This window comes from Notechis scutatus, chromosome 4 (genome assembly GCF_049901735.1).
Source record: "Notechis scutatus isolate UNSWTSFEM ecotype Mainland chromosome 4, rNotScu1.2, whole genome shotgun sequence".
Classification (NCBI taxonomy): domain Eukaryota; kingdom Metazoa; phylum Chordata; class Lepidosauria; order Squamata; family Elapidae; genus Notechis; species Notechis scutatus.
In genome coordinates, this window is record NC_142012.1 from 9140557 (window position 1) to 9162764 (window position 22208).

Below are 22208 nucleotides of genomic sequence, written 5' to 3' on the forward strand. Positions count from 1 at the left end.
TTTATATGCACATGGAAGGTACAATAGTATTAACTTCTATCCCAGCATTTTATAATACACCGGCAGAGGCCAGAACAATGCTGTTGCTGATTTTATAAGGAACTAAATAACCAGGGGATTCTTGAATCACAGTTTCAGAGGCATTTCCTTACCTAAACAGAGAAACAAGATGACCCCAGGTGCCGAGTCAAGATGGCCGCTGCAATCTCAGAATCAAGACTCTTTTTTGCAAATCAAGTACATTTAAAAAGCGGCAGACCTTTTTTTAAAAAAAAATCACATAATTGGGAGACATAGAAGTGATATTACTGTTATTTCCGACCTTCCCACCCCAAGAAAGATTGTGCTTTGTTCTCGTCCTGCAGGATTTATTTGTCTCGAAGAGTTCCATCAAATATGGAAGTTGTTCAGTGCCCATATGAATATTGATATCTCCGATGAAAACATCCGTGATTTGGCCCGCAGCATTGATTTCAACAAGGATGGGAAAATCGACTTCAATGAGTTCCTTGAGGCATTCCGCCTAGTCAAACAACCACCTTCCTAGTGAAAATCAAAGCCACCGTGAACTGGGCTAGTAGGGTAAAACCTGCTGCCTCAAAACAAGGTTGCTAATTCTGTACTCATCTTTTACTCCAAAATCTGCCTCTGAACTAACTCCAAATTGTGAATTATTTACTGCTGCAAATGGAGCTATTTTTACTTTTAATTCAACAGGAAAAAAAATATCTGAATTTTTTCCCCCTCAGTAACTTTCAAGCATTGAAGCTTTTTTTAAAGTGCTTGAAAAAACTCAAAGCCACATTGCTTTTAATGTCTTACTCCATTTTAAAGCATAATACAAATAAAGTTTTATCAACAGTATCCAATGACCAGACATTTCCTTTATGTTAGTTTCAACGTGGGTCAAATAAAAAAAAAATGTTATCATTGCCAAGTTTGGCTGATTAATACATTAGCAAAAGAAAGGTTTAAAATTAAGTCTTACACAATCATGTCTAATCCAAAATCAAAAAGTATCTTTGTTTCAGGTCTGTTTCATTTACATGTTGATTTGTCAGACAGTTTGAGATTTTTCCAAAACTACTATAGTATACAGTTATTTAATTTTTCAAAACCATTGTGCAGAGGCAATAACATAGAATGGTAGAAACTGGGTTCTAACCATAATTGCTCATCTAAATTTCAAAAATACAGTTTTTCATTCCAGTTGGATATGGATCAATTGCATTTTGGAGTGATGCCAAGATGACTTAGTGCAGCCAACTACTTGTAAGCACAGTCCAGTTTGACAGTCTGCCTTTATTCTCCCTGGTGCAATTAATAACATAACAAATGGAAAAACACTTATAACAGGAGCTGCTGTTTCATTCTGCCAAGAAATCTGAAAGGTCGGCACTAGGTAAAGTAAAGCAATACTTAAAAAAAAAAACTTTTCGCACGCAATTACTGTAAGGATTTCATTTTCACCTTAGGAAATATAACACAGAGGGCACAATTCCTCCACTGTGCCATACCTTAGGAGAAGGATGTTAAAAGGTGGGAGGGGGGGGATTGTGTGTCTCCAAATAAGATTTGTGGACTTCAACTCCCAGAGAGGCATGGCTGCCTAAGGAATTCTGGGAGTTAAAGTCCGTAAGTCTTAAAGTTGCCAGGTTTGGAGAGTCCTGGGTTAAAGCTACAGGCACTGCTTCAAATACAGGTTTCTGTTGTATTACTTGAGAGCAGAAGGTGGTGGATAGGGATGTTGGTAGCTCCAAATCTCATAGGATATTTAGGCCAACAGATTAATTAGTGATTGGGCAAGATTAAGACTCCAGTTTCCATCTGTAGTAATCTTGAAAACAAGTCATCCACTACAGAGAGCATATGGATAAATAACAGAAAGAAAGCAGATTTCATTACCTTTCAGTAACACTGTAAATTCTGATGAACTGATATAAAATTATAAGAGTTTTGTTATTGTTAAGCACAAGGGGGGGGGGGGGAAACACACCTTTGCCCTGTGTTTCTTTCCCAAACATTGGCAGATGTATTTCACCTTTAAACCAGTTGTTTTGTGTTGTTTCTCATACAGAGAAGGTGTGTTATTTTCCCCACCAATAATTTAACACTGGAAGTGTTGTTCGGAAAATCAAGAAACAAAACCGAGACATAGTTGAACATAATAGAAATGCAGGCTTAAATCACAGAGCGGTTTCTGAAGTATCCTTCCACCTTAAAATCAAGTGCAGTTGGTTTTTCTTCCTAGAACCTTTATCCCTTTTGACCTTCAGGGTAGAGTGCCAAATACCTGGCACTCTCTCAGAACCTTCACTAAGATTTATGGTCCAAAGAACCACCTGGTGAATTTCAGTGAAGGAAAACAAGGTTTTTTCTGTGCCCATAGAGTCAATGGAAAGGACCAGTCGATCAACTGAAGATGCCCCCTCTAACCGGAATGCTCTCATTCAAGCCATGCTCTATCAGCTTTGTGTCTTCCAGGTCATCTTTTATAATACTGATCAGGTGACTCAGTCCTTCCTGCTGCTGCTTCAAATGCTAAAAAAGAGAAAGAGAAAATTGCATATAGATTGCTTCCTTTGAGCATTTATTTATGTTATTTTTATCCTGTCTTTATTCGTTTTATAAATAACTCAAGGGGGTGAATGTACCACCTCCTTCCTCCTATTTTTCTCAATGACCACCACCCTGTGAGGTGGGTTGAAGTGAGAGAGAGAGAGTGGCCAAAAGTCACCCAGCCAGCTTTCGTGTCTAAGATGGGACTAGAACTCATCACCTCCTAGTGATTGGCCAAAAGCCGGCTTTCATGTCTAGGTGGGACTAGAATTCATGGTCTCCTAGAGCAGGGGTCTCCAACCTTGGCAACTTTAAGACTTGTGGACTTCAACTCCCAAAGTTCCTCAGCCAGCTTTGCTTAAAGTTGCCAAGGTTGGAGACCCCTGTCCTAGCGTGATCGGTCCAAAGTCAACCAGATGGCTTTCATGTCTAAGACAGAACTAGAACTCAGTCTCCCAGTTTTTAGCCTGATGCCTTAACCCAGGGGTGTCCAACCTTGGCAACTTTAAGACTTGTGGACTTCAACTCCCAGAATTCCTCAGCCAGCACAGCTGGCTGAGGAATTCTGGGAGTTGAAAGTCCACAAGTCTTAAAGTTGCCAAGGTTGGACACCCCTGCCTTAACCACTGGATCAAACTGGCTCCAAAGTATTCCAAACTTTGCTCAGATTTTGAACATTGCCACTTGGCGTTTTATAAGCACACTGAAAAAAAAGCCACAAATTTCACCCTTCTCTCTGAAATCTCAAATGGGGGTGATAGAGGAAAGATGAGCATGTAATCAGAGGAAAAGAATCCTGGAAAGAGATTAGAGGAACTCACACAGAAACTTGTGGTTTTTTGCTCTCATTTTGAAGCAATTATTTCCGGGAACTATTCATATATTTCACAACATTTCCAAATTAGAATTTATTCATGCAAACATGTTTCTGTAATTAGTTACAGAATTAATCAACATTAATCAACATTCTGCCGCTTATGTTCATTTTAACAAAATATTATTGCCGGCATTTCTGGTTCTGAATGTAACTCATTCCAGCAAGGTTTCGTTGTAAGATTTTATTTGACAGCAGGATGGTTCTATTTTAAACACCCTACCATAAATTTTGCTTCTCAGTTTCCTTAAGCCATTTTATCAAAAATGAAAGTACTGTTACCACATCATCCTTCACAATGGTGGAACAAAAAAAGTGTTGGCTCTTTTCTTTTTATGCAAGAATCTAACGGTTCTGCTATTATATTTTAAATCAGACATTCCCAGTATAGATAGCCTTCATATATATATATATATATACACATCAATTCCCTGAATTCTATTCCTGAGTTTTTTAGGAGTTGAGGTCTGTATAACTGGATGCAGAAGGCGTGAAATGGGAATTCTGGGAGTTGAAGACCAAGCTTCTTAAAGTTGCCAATAGTGAGAAATATTACCATTAAAGGCACAACATAGCTATTTTAACGATGGAACTCTAGAATGAGTCCCAGTATAACTCATAGTAGATTTTGTATGTGTCTGATGTTTACAGAGAGTTACAATTCAGGTTTTTTTTTCAAAATCAATGATAAAGAATCTAGATAAAGTCACTAAGGAAGGTGAGCTCATTGATTCAAGCAGAGATTTCAGCCCCATGTTCATCGATTTGGTTCACAATAAATACCAGCCACTGCACACCTGTCTGATTTCCCCTAAGAGATCTGCGTCAATATAGTATCTCTCTTCGGATCTGACAGCTCCAAAGTGGTTCTGCATTCTGATCTGTGACATCAGCTCATTCAGCCGACCCTGGAAAAGATAGTTACAAAATTCAAATCTAGTTTAGGCATTCATGAAGTAAGGCAGAAGAGCGAGCGGTGTTATTTCGTTTGCATTTTCCTACCTGCAAAAAAATCTGTTCTGTGTATAAAATTAGTGCCTCAGATGGAAGGGATCTTCACTGTTGTTGTTTGGCATGGAAAAGCATTCAAAAGTGTGATTTCATCGCTTACAATTTAAAAGCGTTTGGGTACGGTGAAAGATGATCTAACTCATTAACTTCTCACTAAAGTTTCAATCATGGTTAGGTAATGTATATTGGAGGTGGAGACCCTTTGAGAGCTGTATGCAATGAAAATTTATTTTTAATGTACGCCGATTAGCGTACATTCAAAGTGACCATAAAGCTGTTCTGTTCTGTTCCTAATCTAATCTAATCTGAAACAAATCCATAGGTGTTCAAGGACCACAGTCTTAATCTGCTACTCAAGGTTTTCAAAGAGGAATTCTGCTATTAAAACTGGATGCATCTCTCTGGAAACCCTCAAGGGAGCTTCAGAAATAGCAGAGGTCTTTTCCCAATAGCTTAAATGCAATTTAAGACTGATATGGCATGTAAACATTCATTTTGAAGGCTCATACAGGTAGACCTGAGCTTGCAACCATTCCTTTAGTGACTGAAGTTACAATGACACCAAAAAAGGTGAGTTATTGCTGCTTTTCACACTTATGACCATTGCAGCATTCCCCCGTGGTCACATGATCAAAATTCAGGCCCTTGGCAACTGGCAGGTATTTATGTTGAATGTCCCTAGGGTCATATGACCATTGTTTGTGGCTTCTCAATGGGGGGAAGCCGTATTTGCTTAAGAACTGCAGCAATTTAGTTAACAACGGTGGCAAAAAAAAGGTTGTAAAATGAAGCACAATTCACTAAGCAACTGTCTTGTTTAGCAATGGGAATTTTGGGCTCAATTGTAGGTCGTAATTTGAGGGATACCTGTAGGGCACCAGGTGTGCTGGAATATCTGGGAGAAGACACCCTGACTGGGGTATGTGTGTGTTAAAGGTCGCTCCATCTTAAGAGTCCATTTGGTAGGAGAAACCAAAGGTCTATCGCTTAGGTCTGCCGTTTAACAAGGGAAGGCAGACAATCTAGCAAGATTCTTGTAATATGGTAATCAACAATACAGAAATCTATTTGATCCATTCTTGGGAATCTGTTCTGATTAGTTTTGTCTGAGGTTGTGAGGGGTCTCACTGCAACCTTCTGAGCTGCTCACCTTGAACTGGGTAGGGGCGTTCAGTTCGCACTGAATTGTATCCAGCTGCACCCGGAGTTGCTCCTCATCCGCTTGGATGGCATACCCGCTTTTCCTCTGGATCTCCTGCTTGATTAACACCTGCAACAAATGTTTTTAAAAATTATTACACGTCTCAGAAGCTGCATTCTCTAAAGAAAATTAATCCTTTGGGAAGCAGGGAGAACCTGCCCATGTTTGTTCCGACGGAGCTCCATCCCACAGCATTCCAAGAACGTTGTGGTGGAATCTCCAGCTGGGGGAGGAGCGAGAAGACTGATGAGCTTGGAACCTTTGCAGGGAAGGAAGTGTCAAAGGCGAAATGTCTGCAAGAAGACAACCAAACTCAGAGGGCACCAAGGATCCCAAAGTTCAACCCTGAGCTATAAATATTCTCTTCTACCAGTAGAATGTAGTCAGCCTGGCCAGATTCCTGTAAACAGGCAAGCAACAATAAAGAAGCAACTCTGGTCAGTTCACAATGTTGTTCTGGTTCTCTGTGATTGGTGAGGGCTGCTTACTAGCTACTTTTAGCCTCAAGGACAATGTGAAGGTTTCACAGTGAGATGTAAAACCTGTAACATATATACTGAGAGAGAAAGGGCATAGTTCACTTGGCTAGCTATATTAAGGTTGCAGAACTTGGCACCATTTTACCTTATATATAATAGATGGGAAGAGAGAAAAGAATGGATTTGTAGCAGACCTTAGCAATTAAGTCTCTATTTAGCTAATTATTTTCCCATTCTTACACCGATTGCAAAATCTTGCCAAAATCTGGAAGTATTTCTATGTATATTTCTCTTAATATAAGCATTTCCCTTTACAAATGTTTTGTTCATTTCTCTCCTCATCAAGCAATTTTCTACTATATATTATATATCCTATTTTTAATACATACATTAAATTATATTTATGAATATTCTTGTTCCCAATACATATATTTTTGTAGGTTAGCAGATGGACTACATATAACTTTAATAAATGGCTAAAACAGCACTGCAACCTTTGGAAAATGTAACTCTAAGAGTACAATTGCATTTCTGAACATTTATTAGACTAGAACCATGATGGTGAACCTATGGCACGCATGCCAGAAGTGGCACGCAGAGCCATTTCTGCTGACACGTGAGCCATTGCCTGGAACTGATTCACTGTGCATGCGCACGCGCTCCCACCAGCCAGCTGATTGTCAGGTAGCTGCCGCGCATGCGCGGGGGGAGACAGGCACGTGGGAGACGTGCGTGCATGCCGGGGGGGGCAGGGGAGGTCACACGCGCATTGTATTATGGGTGCAGGCACATGTGCGTGCGCACTTTTGGCACACGACAACGAAAAAGTTAGCCATCACTGGACTAGCATATACTTTCTTCTCCAGCCATCTCATCAGGTTGACTTCCTGACTGAACTAAAGTTTTCTGGATCTTTTACATTTTTAAGTTTATGTAGTGCAAACAGGCTCTATTTTCTTTTACTGAAAGGCAAAAAATAAATAAATCTGCAAGCACAGGCTTACCTGCAACGTTCGATGGGAAAGATCCATTAGCTTTCTCTTGTACTGAGCTATTTTGGCCATGGTTGTAGTCTGGTTTTTTTGAAGTTCGCTTATATCTTCTGATATTATCTACAGATAAAAAGATTGGCTCAGATGTACAGACAAAGAAACCCACTTTGAACAATCAATTTGGTTCCATCCCTAGAATCTTTTCACCTTTTCCATTTTCTCTTGGGTACTTCTGGAACTGGAAGCAACTCCATTTGGAGTCACTGTCATTTTAGAAATAAATGATCGCTCTCAATTCTTTTTCTCTCTCTGTCTAGCTACACATGCATGCACACACACATGCACTAAAACTCATCTGTGACAAACCCCACACTTGATATTGCCATAATTATTACATTTATTTGCTACCTATTTCTCCATGGGATTACTTTAGGCGGCTTACAATAATAAAAAAAGGAAGTTTAAACAAAGCGAAAATAAAATAATAGAAAGAAGAAGAAAATGAAGAAAACACATCCATATGACTCGTAAAAAAGATGGACAAGTGGGGAGCAGAGAGCAAGGGGGGAGGAGGAGGTGGAGTCTGCTCTCAATCTAGTAGCCCCCTCCAGAGCTCCATCTTAGAGAGGGCTGTAAGGCACTATGAAGCGGTATACAAGTCTAAGTGCTATTGCCATCTCCACCATCCGTGGTCAAGCCTTAAGTACTTCAGAAGAGAGGGATGGGGTCAAAGAGCAGACACTTACATCCAGTCGGCTCTGATGCTGCTTTGTCATTTGGTCTTGAACTTTCAACCTCCTTAAGAGTTCCTTGAAGCCAACCATTGGGACTGGAATCAGCCTGCGGAAGTTAAGAGCATGGATTCAGCAAAAAAATAGATGAATGGCAACCGTTGCCATCAATCCCTTCTTCCCAAAGGAGCCCTGGTGTGATACACAGAGAGCAATTAAAAAACCAATTAATAAAGCTATTTATCCTAAAATAAGATGAACATAAATGCAAAAAATTAAACACACACTTTAAAAGGCGGGGCAATTATTACCTTGCAGATCGTAGATTGAACAATAATTTTAGCCAGTGTTTCTCAAACCAACCATGGGGAATTCTGGGAGTTGGAATCCACGCCTTAAAAAGTCACTGAGGTTTGAGAAACACTCATTTACATGAAATACTGTTGGTGCCAGGGGAGAAATAGGAGTGCTATGAATCTGCGGAGTAATAATGTTTTTGTACATCATAAAGGAGTGGGAAAAAAAATACAAGATTTCCTACAGAAATCATTAGGAGCCTTTGATTTACTTTATAAAAATAGATGTTTTTCATTAACAAAAAGAAGAAAAATGAAGACCGACTAAGAAAGAAGGGAAAAGAAACGGAGAACAAAACTGCGGAGATGAGAAGAGGTAATTTAATATGGGAGAGAAAAAAGCTTCTTCCAAACAACTAATCATCAAAGCAGTCGCTTTGCAGCAAGAATCTTGTTTTGTTTTATTTTCTGAACCAATTATTTCAATTTCTCCATCCCTCCTCTGGAAAATGTTGTTATTCTTTTCGCAAATTACTCCAAAGGTAAGCTTCTTATGAGTCATCTTGCAAGCCCGCTTACTTTTCAGGATCTGGGTTGTCCACTTTGGCCTGTTCCCAAATGATTGGATCAACACCTGTAAAAGGGAGAAGAATAGAGCTGATTTCTTCTCCATCTTTTATTAGTATAACAAAGGATTTAAAAAAAAAGGTTTGCCTTTCTTTTGAACAGGAAATATCCCTTATGGTTTAATCCTCAGGGCTTTAAAGTTTAGGTAAAATACTGGAAATTCTAGCTGAAATAATAAACATACCATGCCAATTAAGATCTAAGAGCTTTTCCTTTTAAGTTAGCAGGTAAACCAATTTAAACCAGACCCTCGGGGTTATGTAAAGATTCTCTTTTCTCATACAAAGGAATGGTGTGTATATAAGCAAATGTAGTGCATATAAATGTCTCGGGTGAGATGGGCAGCTATATAAATTTGATTAATAAGTAAATAAATAACATAATCATATTTCTGAGACTCGTTCATGTAACAAACCCCAAATCCTTTAATATCAGGGGTTACATTAGTATGAGTGTGTGTGTGTGTAGTTTTAGTCTTTGTAGGCTGCTTAGCGGCACTTATGTGATATGAGAAGCCATACAAAACATGGATGCAAGGAAGGAAGGAAGGAAGATTGTGTGAAAAAGAAGAGAAGGGCAGTTGTGTGAGAAGAGAGGGAGGGAGGAAGGTTGTGTGAGAACAAAGAGAAAGAAGGGAAGGAAGCTGAAGGAAAGGAAGGAAGGAAAGAAGAAAGATTATGTGAAAAAGAAGAGAAGGGAAGAAGGGAAGCTGTGTGAGAAAGGAAGGAGGGAGGGAGGGAGGTTGTGTGAGAAGGAAAGAAGAAAAGGAAAGAAGGGAAAGAGAAGGGAAAGAGAAGGAAAGAAGGGAGGGAGAGGGAGGGAGGGAAGGAAGGCAGTTTCTCTTTAATGGGTCAAAGACAACTGAATGATAGAGTTTCCCTTGCTTAAATGTAACACAAACACAGGAAATTGTTTTTTCTTAAGTAGTGGCCTCTCACTGGTTTCATGTTCAGTGCTGACAGACTCAACAAATATTCTTTCCTTCCTGTCCTAATGCGGTATCTTTTGAAACTGTAAATACTGTCCAAACAACCTCACAGGAATTTAGTGAAAAGACCATTTACAATCAAAAGTACCGAGTCCTCATCCTTGTTTACAAAGCTAGCTCTTCCTTTATAAGGCATTTGCTCCAAGAATTGCTCAAACACTCACTTCCTTAAAAACACCCATTCATTCACTCACTTGTACGAGAGGAATACTTGATTATCCACCCCAAGCCTGGTTTACCTGCAGGAGGATGCTGCAGCAACTGCTTAACCTGTGCTGGAGAGAGCTCCGTCCTGGCCATGCTGAGGGTCACGCCAAGCTGCTGCAACTGGGTTTTGATGTTGGCTTGTTCAAAGTGCGCATACAGGGTGGTGGCTGGAACCCGCCTGGAAGTCCCGTTGGGTGACCGTTCAACCACATAGATCACTATTTCTGTCCTAAAAGATCAGGGAAAAGATTCAGATTTGACAGGCAGGCAGGCAGGCCCTGACTTACGACTGGTCACTTAGCAACTGTTCAAAGTTCTGATGACTGCCTCTCTGTAGTCACATGGCTGCATTTTGGGTTGTAAAAATCTGATGGGGTCACATGGCAGCCTGCTTAATGACCATGACTTATGACCAAAATTATGGGCTCAATTATGTTTGCAAGTCAAGGATTAACCTATGAAAGATTTTTGAATTATGTAGTTATTTGGCGTCAAGTGGCACGCCGCAAACTTCAACCAACTGAATGTTTTAAGGAAGTAAGATGTCCCCGTTCCTGTTGTTTTCAAAGGAAATTCTCATAGCACCGAAAATCAGAGTGCAGGAAAAAGAATCCATTTTCTGTTGGGTCTTATTGGATTATAGTACGGAGGGAAAAGGTACAGGTGAATTTCCCCAGGATGAAAAACCTCTGGATGAATTTCACTGTTTTTGCTACCAGGGAGACCAAGAGGTCAGAAGTAGCACTCCACACATCTGCAGTTTAGTTTAGCCAGCATTTACTGAATAAACTACAATTCTCTTCATACAACCCAAATCTAAGCCATTGTTTAAAAATAATGATGATGGAGTTCACCCGATGCCTTCAGGGGGGGAAAAAACCCTCCCTCTTAAAGTGTGTGGTGTGAACCAGACTACTGAGCAGATGGGCATAGGACAAATGAATGAGAGTTTTATTGGAGGCCATCTAAACACAATAAATCTTAAGTTTAGCCTTGGTTTGGGAAACTTTTTTGGGAAAGGCTGTTTATAGATAGGATAAAATATAGCAATAGCACTTAGACTTATATACCGCTTCAGAGTGCTTTACAGCCCTTTCTAAGCGGTTTACAGACAGCATATTTGCTCCCAACAATCTCAGTCCTCATTTTACCCATGGTAAAATGGAAGGTCGAATCAACCTTGAGCTGGTCAGAATCGAACTCCAGGCTGTGGGCAGAAGTGGCCTGAAATGAAGGGTCCTTGGTGCTCTTAAGCTTGCTTGTTTTCTTGCAGATGTTTTCTTACTCAAATCAGGTAACATTATCAACACTCATGATGTTACCTAGTTGGGTAATGAAACATCTGTAAGAAAACCGCCAAGCGCAGAGAGCACCAAGGACCCTCATTCCAACCCTGAGCTACAAAAAAATCTCCTTTCTTGTTAGTCTGAAATACTGCGCCCCCACAGCTCTTTCTGGGTTTATATAGAGTACCCAATTGTCTTACTGGTCATCTGGCATTGTCTTTACACCTTCTACATTGACCATAAGCGTCTGGTTTGAACCCAAGATTTTGTGCAACGATTCCACAAGCTGCTGCTGCTGACCACGAATCTCTGTTTCTTTTCTGTTGAAGACTAGTGCCACCAAGCCATCTTCGTCCTTGTTGTTGGACATGCAGCTGTAGCCCACGGCCTGTAAAAGAGACAACGGTCTTTTCAGTTGCAGATGCTCATTCTTTTTCTGTATCAACAGAAGCACTAAAGAGGCATTAAAAGTGGACACTGAGCTGACACAGATTAAAGCTGATTATCTTTAAATTCCCATCAGACGGAACAGCTCACCCACAGCCAGCCAACAAAATGTTTCAATCCAGTTTTAGTGTTTTAGTTTACTTTATTGTCACTGCACCTCATACAATGAAATCAAACACCATCTTCAGTGCACATCATGACCATGACCATGAAAATAAACACAAACACACATCCTTCACCCTTTCACACATTGAACCAGAAACCCCCGACACCACACCAACACTGCACTATACAACAGAATTCAAAACAGCTACCGCCCTGGGATAGAAGCTGTTTTTCAGCCTATTTGTCCTTGTTTTTATTATCCTGTACCGTCTGCCAGATGGTAATAGTTCAATAGTTCAGACACAAGGATGAGAGAAAGACCTCCTACCTTAAATCTGCAGAATGGGTTCTCCTGCGTAAATTCCACTGGGGCAATGTTGTTGTTGAAATACCCTTTGCCTGTGCCCCAAAATGCCTGCAGCTGATTCCACTTGGCCAGAATGGCATCTCGCTCATCTCCCAAGAGGGTGGGGGCAGAAAGCGCGCTGGCTGTGTTGATCAGCTGGTTGGACTGTGTGGGGGCTTGAGCAGGCTGGCTGAAGAGACCTCCCAGTGCTAAAGTTGGATTAGAAGATCCGCTATTAAAAGGCAGGTCAAGTCCACCAAACGGCCATAAGATGGAGCCAGAAACCTGGGTTGTTTAGTCTCAGAAGAGAGTCTCAATCTCAGTGAGTTTCTGTTCCCTTCTGTTGGAGAGTATTGCCGTTCCTCCTAATTGACTGTTATTCTTGGATTTGATGTAAGTCTGTTACTGAACTGTTTTTGATACTGGACTTTGTTATTGGATTATCCCTGGACTGAAAACTGACTGATTTAACCGTGAATGACTTGGACTGTGTTTGAACTTTGCTTAAACGTTTATTGGAAGTAAAAAACTACATTTACTGTACAGTGTATCTGTGTGCTGTGTGTGTATTATTCAACATTACTCTTACTATGTCTCCCTGTATGCGCTCATTCTCCTAACGGGGAATTACCTCAACAACTTCAATTCTTTAGTGGCTGGGGAATTCTGGGAGTTGAAGTTCACCTGTCTTCAAGTGGCCAAGGTTGAGAAACACTGATCTACAGAATTAGAGAGCCAGTTTGGTCTAGTGGTTAAAGGCACCACTAGAAACCAGGAGATGAAGAGTTCTAGGTCTGCCTTAGGCATGAAATACAGCCAGGTGATTTTAGATGATTAAATACCACAGGCCATAATTAGGACCAGAATTCCCATTGCTAATCAAGGTGGTCATTAGGTCAGTTCAACCTGATTTTTATGACCTTCTTTGCCACAGTGGTTTAAGCAAATAACTAGAGTTCTTAAGTGAATCACAGTCATTAAGCAAATCTAGCCTCCCCTATTGACTTTGCTTGTCAGAAGGCTTTAGAAGTGATCACATGTGCCTGGGATGCTGCAAACATCATAAATATGTTCCAGTTGCCAAACACCTGGATTTTGCTCCTGTGCCCCTGGGGATGCTGCAAGGGCTGTAAGTGCAAGAACCAGTCACCTTTTTTCAGTGCCACTGTAACTTTGGATGCTCGCTAAATGAATGGTTGTAACTCAAGGACTACCTATACTGGAAACTTTTGTTTCAGGCATTACCAGTTGTTAAGACTGAAATGCCTTATGGACTTTTCATTTTTCTCTGAAAACTCCAGGGAGCATGCAAAGTTGCTTTAAAAAGTCCCATGACTGTTTAAGTCCCAGATTCAAAAAAAACCCCACAAATTTAAGAGCAGCTAGGAATGAGCATTGGGATGCCTCCGACAACGTAATTCAGCTTTGTCTCACCTGGGACAGCCCCAAATGAATTGGGACATTTCCCAGAATGCTCCTGCAGTAGGTCAGGTTTGTATTGTCTGATCAGTGATGATGATAAGCTCTATGTGATCCTACCTTTTCATCAAAAACACTTCCAGCGTCTTTTTTTATTATTATTTCAAAGTCCTGTTCAGAAATAGCTGTGATGACTTCTGGAAACAGCTGATTGGAATATTGATTGCGGATATTGTCTCTTTGCCCACAGAGCACTCATTAGTTCACAAAGGGGTGGGAGAACAGTGGCTTCGCCCCTGCTAGCTGCAGGTTGGTCAAAAGAAGACGAGAAAACTATCCTTTTGAAGAGGGAGATTTCTCCAGCTTAACACAGAGAGTTTACATAAACTCTTTGAAAATAGTTAACCTCTAGCTATAGGTAGTCCTCGACTTAACAACAGTTCAGTTAGTGACCATTCAAAGTCACAACAGCACTGAAAAAAGTGACTTATGACCGTCCTTCACACTGATGGCCGCTGCAGCATCCCCAGCGTCATGTGATCAAAATTCGGACACTTGGCAACTGGTTCATACTGATCATGGTTGCAAAGTCCCGTGGGTCACGTGATCACCTCTTACCACCTTCTGATAAGCAAAGTCAATGGGGAAGCCAGATTCATTGAGCAACCGTGTTACTAACATAACAACTACAGTGATTCCCTTAGGTTGCAAAATGATACAAATCTTACATAACAATTGTCTCGCTTAGCAACAGCAATCTTTGGGCTTAATTGTGGTCGTTAAGTCAAGGATTACCGCTACTTACTTGGTTGCTGCTGAGTGTTGAAACCACCAAATCCCAAACCGGTTCCCAAGCCGGTGCCAAGCCCAGTTCCTGTAGTTGGTGCTGTTCCAAAGGTGGTACCAAAACCAAAGGTTTTGTTCTGGGTAGCTCCAAACAACCCTGGAGGAAGGAGAAAAAACGTCAGCCAAGAAGCAAGCTAATTTCCCTTAATACGCATGTATTTTAATCAGAAAGCCATATCTATACAGGTGTTATGACCCGTCTGCCAGCAGAGATAGCTGCAGTCAATGAGGAGCAGGTGGAGGGAGAGCCTGGGCCAGTTTTGGAGCCTTTGGAAGGCTCTGATAAGGAGACAGCATCAGAGGTGGGGGGGGGGTTTCCATCCTCCCCAGGTGGAGGCGCAGATGCCTTTGGGGCCTGAGCTGGGTGAGGGGGAAGAACAGATGGGGCCCAGATACATGTGGAGGGGAGAGGAGAGGAGCAATGGAAGACAATAAGCCGGCTCTCAGGGAGAGGCAGACGCAAACAATAGCCAGCCCCTCCCTGGCTGGAAAATAAATAGGAGGGCTTTGGGAGTGGCCAGTTGTCACAGACAACCGTTTGTTTTTAGCATACACCAAAATAATTCAGAATTCTTGGATAAACCCAGGTTTATTGGGACTACTTACGTTTTGATTTTTTGTTTATCCCTGTGAATAAAAGACTGTTCCCGCCCTGTTATCAAAATGTTTGTTTTACTCGCAAGTAAACATCTTATCACTACTTGCCAAGGCTGGGCGAGAAGAATAGGTGACTTTCGGCCACTTACCTGTATTTGCAGGAGTTGAGAAACTGAAGGTGGACCCCGGGGTGGTGGTGGTGGTCCCGAAGCCCCCAAAAGCTCCTAGGAAACCAAATTATGTAAATTAAAAGGAGGATCACTTCTTGCAAGGCAGTCAATTGTTCAATGACAGCATGCTGATTGGAGAAGAGAGATGGTGACAAATGAATGAGGCTGATGTGATCTGATACTCACACAAGATCCAGTGACAGCAGAAAATAGCCAGCATTAGTTCATCGTTAGAGAAAATATACATACACTTGTGACCCTTTTTTAGGTGGAAGGAGAAAATCTAGTAAAATATATATATTTGCTCACAATTCAGATGAGGAGGAGACATATTTACTGAAGGCCGGTATTTCTCAGCCTTGTCTGCCTGAAAATGTGTGGACTTCAACTCCTAGTATTCCCCAGCCAACCATACAATGAAAACATTTTTAAAAATAATCATTGTAATTATTTGAAGGATCGTCTTTTCCCAGTCACGTATACCAGACCCACTAGAGCAGGGAGGCAAGGAATGTTGTGGGTTCCCACTTCTAAAGAGGTATACCCAGTGGGACCCAGAAGAGCCTTCTCCGTGGTGGCTCCTCCCCCCTTTGGAATATCATCCTTGCAGAGATTAGACAGTCCCCTACTTTGACACTCTATTGCAAGACCCCAAAGACCTGGTGTTGCCAACAGACCTAAAGGAACCCACAGCAGGATGAAGCCCATCAAGCAGCTTTTCGGTTGCTGTCAGGCTGGGGGTGTTATTATTCTTATGTTGTATATTGGCGGGCTGTGATGCTAGTTCGCCTCATGGTGCACCCTGGATTGCATGGTAGTGTGAACCAAACGACTAGCAACAACTGGCAGCCAGACTACATTGAAGAATTGGCAGTTAATGACAGTTGGCAACCAGACATCTTTGCAGAACTCCTGGCTCTCTAAATACATGGCAACTGATACAAGACAGATTGGGCCTAACAGGACATATCGAGGCTGGTTTCCAGCAAGACTTAAAAGCCACATGTGTTCATCGACTTTACGGCAGCATACGATACCATCCAGTGTAACTGTGGTGCTCCTGAACAAAATACATTGTGTCCAAATGTCCATCAAGGGCTTACTCTGGCCCAATGTCTGATAAATCCATGTATTTGCCACACACTAAATAAATAAATAAAATTTTGTAAGCCGCCCAGAGTCACTGAGAGTGAGTGGTAATGAAAAAGAAAGAAAAAAGGGAAGGAAGGAAGTGAACTTAAGCTCAATTCCTAGAAACTTTTTGAACGCACTCATGTAGTTATCTTGACAAGAACACGATAGGGATTAATTATAACTTTCTTGCAGAACTTTTGTTTTCAAACTTTCAGAGTAGTCTACAGTTTTCCAGGTTAACCTGCATCTAAATACTAACCAGATCAAATCCTGTTAAACTTCTTTTCCAGATTAGCTAAAGTATGCTAGGAGAGAGAACATGTTAATGAAGTCCCACCATATATAAGTGGGATGGATTAATAATTCTGGGACTCTCTCAAGCACAGGGAAAAAATTTAGTAAATATGGGAAGGATCAGAAGTGGTTTGTTATTGCTATTTGGATAGCAATAACTGCTGAACCATCTTTGCAAGTTCTATGAGCCTATCTAAACAAGCAGTACAGTTTCTACATGAATTGAACTGATCAAATCACATTTCTGTATCCCTTCTTCATTTTTCCTTGCAAACCAGCTCCACAGAAAATGCATACTGAGAAAACAAGTCCAATGAATCACAAAACAGTGTTATTAGGATTATTACTTAAGGTGGTGATTGTTTTAACAGTGAATGTGAATTTACAATGCATTGAATGTTGAAATGTCTGCATACATAGCACAGAAATGATGGGAACTATGAAATGAAGATAATTTCATATACGAGCAGCTATAACAATTAATACAAAAGAAATATACAAAAAATAGAGGTAAATACAGAGATAATTACTATTAAAGTCAGCAAAAATAGATTTTTTTTAAAAAAAAGTCTTTGTTGTTGAATGTTTTGAATCAGAGCCAGCCGGGAATTTTTTTTTTTTTTGGGGTGCTGATCGTATACAATTTATTTTTCCACAGAACCTTGAGAAAAGCATGGTGGATTCATGATTGAAATCCAATGAAGAGACATAGGAAATGGAAAATATATATAAATGTAGCAGAGTCCAAGAATTCAAGAAACAGAAACAAATACCTTTAAATTATGAAATAGTTTTGGCCCTTATGCCATAGAATTACAACCCTGTATCCCTGCAAGTATTATAAGATAAGGTTCATCTTGTTTGGGCAAAAAAATCATATCCCAATCTTGATCCATATGATTTGAAAACATGCTCATATACACAGACTCAAAGACATACACTAGAAGTATAACTGAGAATATTTGCCAGAACACTATATACCTTACATGTACACACATATTTGCACAAGTGTTTGTGTATATATGTGTGTCCCTTCCATCAGCAAGATTGTGTACCTTCTTGCTATGCATTTATTATGTGAGTGGAAATGCATTAAAAATCAACTTACAGCTCTGTGCAAATTTTACATTAGCTCTCAGTTCATCATGCTTAATTTCTTGGCCACTGAGTTAACCTGATTTCTGCTATTTTTTATGCAGCTACTGTTAGAAATGAGAACACTTATTCATGATAATTCCTACATCTCTAAGCACAGCTGAATTTTTAGTTATTATCACTGATAAAACAATGAAGAAATCTGGCAAATTTCTGGAACTATTTAGTGCATCCTTAAGACCTGGCTATAACTTCAGACCTTATGCTTGGATGATGATCCCTGAACAATGTTCTGCTTTTGACTGTTATTATTCTGGTCTATTTGGTAATTGTACTTTATTATTATTTATTAATCTTGCTGCCCATTTCACTGTAAGGCAGACTATTTTTCCAATATATTTTGTAAGCCACCCAGAGTCATAACAGATTGGGGTAGTCTATACATTTTATTTATTAAATGTATAGGCTGTCCATTTCATAAACTCTGGGTTTTCTTTTATAAATAAAGCATTTCAGGTAGAAAATCATATGTAAATTATTTTTTAAATGAATAATAAAAGCAGAGAAATGTTTTGTCAAATCTTGGTTTGAAGGACTTTTTACAGATTTTAATGCAACTCGTTCATGGATGAACTTTAAAAAACTGGCAAGTATAAACTGAATTCTTGGATCCCTCCAAAAACAAAATAATTATGAGCATCACATTAATATTCTCTACCTGCGCTGGCCAGACTGTTACCAAAATTAAATGGTGGCGCCGAAGTAGTAGAGACACCAAAATTCCCAATATTAAAGTTCACTGCAGGATTAGCAGTTAATCCAAAACCCCCAAAATTAAACCCAGTGGCAGTGGAATTTGCTGCTTCAAGCCCACCAAATCCTGATGAGTGGGAAGCATAAAGAAAGCAAGGTAGAGTCAGTAAGAAATCAAACATCGAAGCAATAAATCCATTTCTTTAGTACTAGAAGAAATACAATAATATCAATAGCAGGAATTATAAAACACAAGAGTTTTTCTGTTCCTAATTCTTTAGGACAACTTAATTTTAATAACCAACATTAGGCACCAAGCAGGCCAACCCTCTCCTCTCTGTGGCAACTCCTCAAATATTGGAACACTGCTATCGTGTCAGCCTCAGTCCTTCTTTTCATTAGACTAGACATATTCAATGTCTGCAATGGTTCTTCATATGCTCTAGCCTCCAGTCCCCAATCATCTTTGTTGCTCTTCTCTGCACTCTTTCTAGAGTCTCAACATCTTTTTTTAATCATGGTGACCAAAAGGGAACATAAGAAATTTTTCAGGGATGTAAGAACATGTGTTCCTATCAGCCCCAATCAACAGAACCATGGAAAGTCACTGCAAGGCTCCTCAAAGCTTGGTGTTAGGATGTTGATTTCTAATAATTTTACAATCTTTTAAAAATTAAACTTTTGAATGCTCATATGCCATTTTATATTTTGATACTGTACTGCACACTGCCCAGAGTCCCCATCTGAGGGAGAGAGGCAGTCCAGAAATGCCAAATACAGGTAGTCCTTGACTTACAAACACAATTTAGCCCAAAATTTCTGTTGCTAAGCGAGACATCAGTTAAGTGAGTTTTGCCCCACTGTATGACCTTTCTTGCCACAGACGTTAAGTGAATCACTGCAGTTGTTAAATTAGTAACATGGTTGTTAAGTGAATCCGGCTTCCCCATTGACTTTCCTCATTCAGGTCACAAAAGGGGATCACATGACTCCGGGACACTGCAACACTCATATGTATGAACCTGTTGCCAAGCATCTGAATTTTGATCACATGACCATATGGATGCTGCAATGGTCATAAGTGTGAAAAACAGTCATAAATCACTCTTTTCAGAGCCATCATAACTTTGAACAGTCACTAAGTGAACTGTTGTAAATTGAGGATTACCTGTATAAAAATAGAATAGAATGGAATGGAGTAGAATAGAAAATATGGAGTAGAATAGAATATATGGAGAATAGGAATAGAATAGAATGGAGTAGAATAAAAAATACTGAGAGTAGAATAGAAAATATGGAGAGTAGAATAGAATAGGAACAGAATAGAATAGAATGGAGTAGAATAGAAAATATTGAGAGTAGAATAGAAAATATGGAGTAGAATAGAATAGGAATAGAATAGAATGGAGTAGAATAGAAAATATTGAGAGTAGAATAGAAAATATGGAGAGTAGAATAGAATAGGAATAGAAAATATGGAGTAGAATAGAATAGGGACAGGAATAGAATGGAGTAGAATAGAAAATATGGAGAAGAATAGAATAGGAATAGAATAGAATGGAGTAGAATAGAAAATATGGAGTAGAATAGAATAGGAATAGGAATAGAATGGAGTAGAATAGAAAATATGGAGAATAGAATAAAAAATATGGAGTAGAAAATATGAAATAGAATAGAGACCTTGGAGGTCATCTAGTCCAGCCCCTGCTCAACACCATTTCAGATAAGCGACTGTTTCTATTCTTAAAAACCCGGAATTCTAATCACGTGACCATGGGGATGCTGCAAAGGTCCTAACTGTGAAAAACGGCCATAAAGTCTCTCTTTTTTTTCAGGGCCGGTGTAACTTTGAACGGTAATTAAGTGAATTGTTGTAAGTCGAGGGCCGCCTGTATAAATGAATAAACCACATTTTTGTACAGGTTTTCTTCCACTCCTTCGCCAGGGCTGGTAGGTAGCTGGTTGGGGGTCCCTGCCTGCTGGAAGCCGCCTCAAAGAATTGGCTCTTGACCCCCTCCTCCATTTTTCTTGAACAGCCCCCCCCCCCCCCATTTTCCGTGAGGTAATTTTATTTTCCTCCCTCTTTGTGGTTTCCAAAGCGAGCCCAAATCGCAAAAACCGCCCAGAATCCTTCAGGTAAACTATCCGGCGGTTTAATAAACCGACAATATCACCTCACGTAGACCCCGGCGGGTTCCCTCACTCCTTCCTCCTCTTCCCGCCATGGTTTCCAAGAGCAAGGCAGGCATTCAACGGGTGGAGCTCTCCCTCCCTCCACCCTCACGGCCCGGAAACTCGTCCCGGCAAGGCCTTCTGGCCGCCCTCCTCGCCTCCACACTCACCCGCCGGGTTTGGGGCGGCCGCGGCGCCAGCAGCCGCCCCGAAGTTGAAAGCCATGAGGCAGAGGCGAGACACGAGCAACACCCCCACCAACACCGGCCCCCACCAACAGTCTCCAAAAGGTCCGGTCACTTTTTCCGTCCGGGCGGAAACCGTGACTCCACAGAGAAGGCCCGAAGGCGGACTATAGATCTACGAGAAATTAGAATAGAGCTCGGTTTACACTTTCTGATTCTAAACTCTTTATATATAAAAGAAGTCTGCCATAGAAATCCGTCGGCTACATCAGAGGTGACAGGCTCGATTCATGGTCGATTGAATTTCGGAAAGAGGAACGTGTTGAGGTATATACGCTACATGCAAAAATCATTGCAGAGGTGCGACTCTTATTTTCTAGCTCTATGAACGACAACGCTCGTTCACCAGGGCATAAAAACTGGTTGCACAGTTTTGATGGTTGCTCCAGCAACTGGGCGGAGCGATTGGCCTCATCCGCGCGGTGCTCGTGAGTGACGTCATCAGACAGGCGTTATCCGAGATCCAAAATTGCAGAGCTGCTCATAACCGGCTTCCTCAAAAGGGGAGCGCTGCGCCCCCTTCAGGATTGGAAGAGGATCGCGGATCTCGTCCTCTTAACGCTTTCAATTTGCAGGCGGTCCTCAACTTACGACCGCAATTGAGCACAGTTTGTTGTGAAACATTTCTTAAGTGAGCTTTGCCCCATTTTAGGACCTTCCTTGTCCCATTTGGCACGTGAATCACTGAAGCTGTTAAGTTAGGGACCCGGTTGTTAAGTGAATCTGGCCTCCCCATTGACTTTGTGTCAGGGCTCCAGCAAATCCACCCCCATTCAAATCAAAAGTCTCTAGCCGCATCTCAGAGAAAAGAAAACTGATTTATTAGAAGTGGCCATGTTGGTGCGTGGCTGGGTCCAGCCGATACTAAATTACATCATACATTTCCCCCTTGACCCTGGTCTTTCCCCCACCCCCTGGATGTGACTTCTCCAATGGGACACATCCACCTCCAAGAGTCATCCGTCATGCTCTCCAATAACCTTCTTACGCTCCGACAACTTTGGGCTGCCAAGGTGATTATCTAGGCATTTAAGGAATGCCTTGTTTTCCTTTTTAGTTGACATTCAGCTCCCCTCACTTCCTGAAGGTGACCAGGGTCAAGGGGGAAATGTATGATGTAATTTAGTATAGGCTGCACCCAGTTAAACGCCAACATGGCCACTTCTGATCAATCAATTTTCCACCCCCATTCTTGTGAGAAGGTCGTAAAAGGGGATCACGTAACCCCGGGACACTGCAACCATCATAAATATGAATCAGTTGCCAAGCACCTGAATGTTGATCACGTGACCCTGGGGAATGCTGCAATGGTTGTGTGAAAAACAATCACTTTT

The 22208-nt window shown here is 40.9% G+C and overlaps 2 protein-coding genes across 3 annotated transcripts in view; one reads left to right on the forward strand and one right to left on the reverse strand.

Annotated features, from left to right (window-relative positions):
- Positions 1-1432, forward strand: part of PPEF2 (protein phosphatase with EF-hand domain 2) — a 35858-nt gene extending 34426 nt beyond the window's left edge. The window contains exon 15 of the mRNA XM_026676520.2: positions 366-1432. Coding sequence (XP_026532305.2) covers positions 366-547 — 182 coding nt within the window. The 3' untranslated portion in view covers positions 548-1432. The remainder of the gene's footprint in view (positions 1-365) is intronic.
- Positions 865-20942, reverse strand: NUP54 (nucleoporin 54). Of its 2 annotated transcripts, XM_087962735.1 has the most exons (13): positions 20800-20918; positions 18423-18584; positions 15161-15235; positions 14374-14511; positions 12132-12358; positions 11452-11639; positions 9998-10194; positions 8723-8777; positions 7863-7956; positions 7129-7236; positions 5595-5714; positions 4231-4341; positions 1941-2541 (listed from the first exon to the last, which is right to left on the reverse strand). In XM_087962735.1, the coding sequence occupies exons 1-13, from the start codon at positions 20852-20854 to the stop codon at positions 2413-2415; spliced, it is 1659 nt and encodes a 552-aa protein (XP_087818861.1). In that variant the 5' UTR covers positions 20855-20918; the 3' UTR covers positions 1941-2412. The 2 variants fall into 2 exon arrangements, with proteins under 2 accessions (XP_026532254.1, XP_087818861.1); XM_026676469.2 differs by lacking the exon at positions 18423-18584 and having other exon boundaries at positions 865-2541; positions 20800-20942.
- Between the last annotated feature and the right edge of the window lie 1266 nt (positions 20943-22208).

Coding starts and splice junctions, on each gene's coding strand:
- NUP54 (XM_087962735.1), bottom strand. CDS start 20,854: ATGGCTTTCAACTTCGGGGCGGCTGCTGGCGCCGCGGCCGCCCCAAAC. Junction 18,585..20,799: donor GGCCGCCCCAAACCCGGCGG/GTGAGTGTGGAG, acceptor CCCACTCATCAG/GATTTGGTGGGCTTGAAGCA. Junction 14,512..15,160: donor CTCAACTCCTGCAAATACAG/GTAAGTGGCCGA, acceptor TCCTTCCTCCAG/GGTTGTTTGGAGCTACCCAG.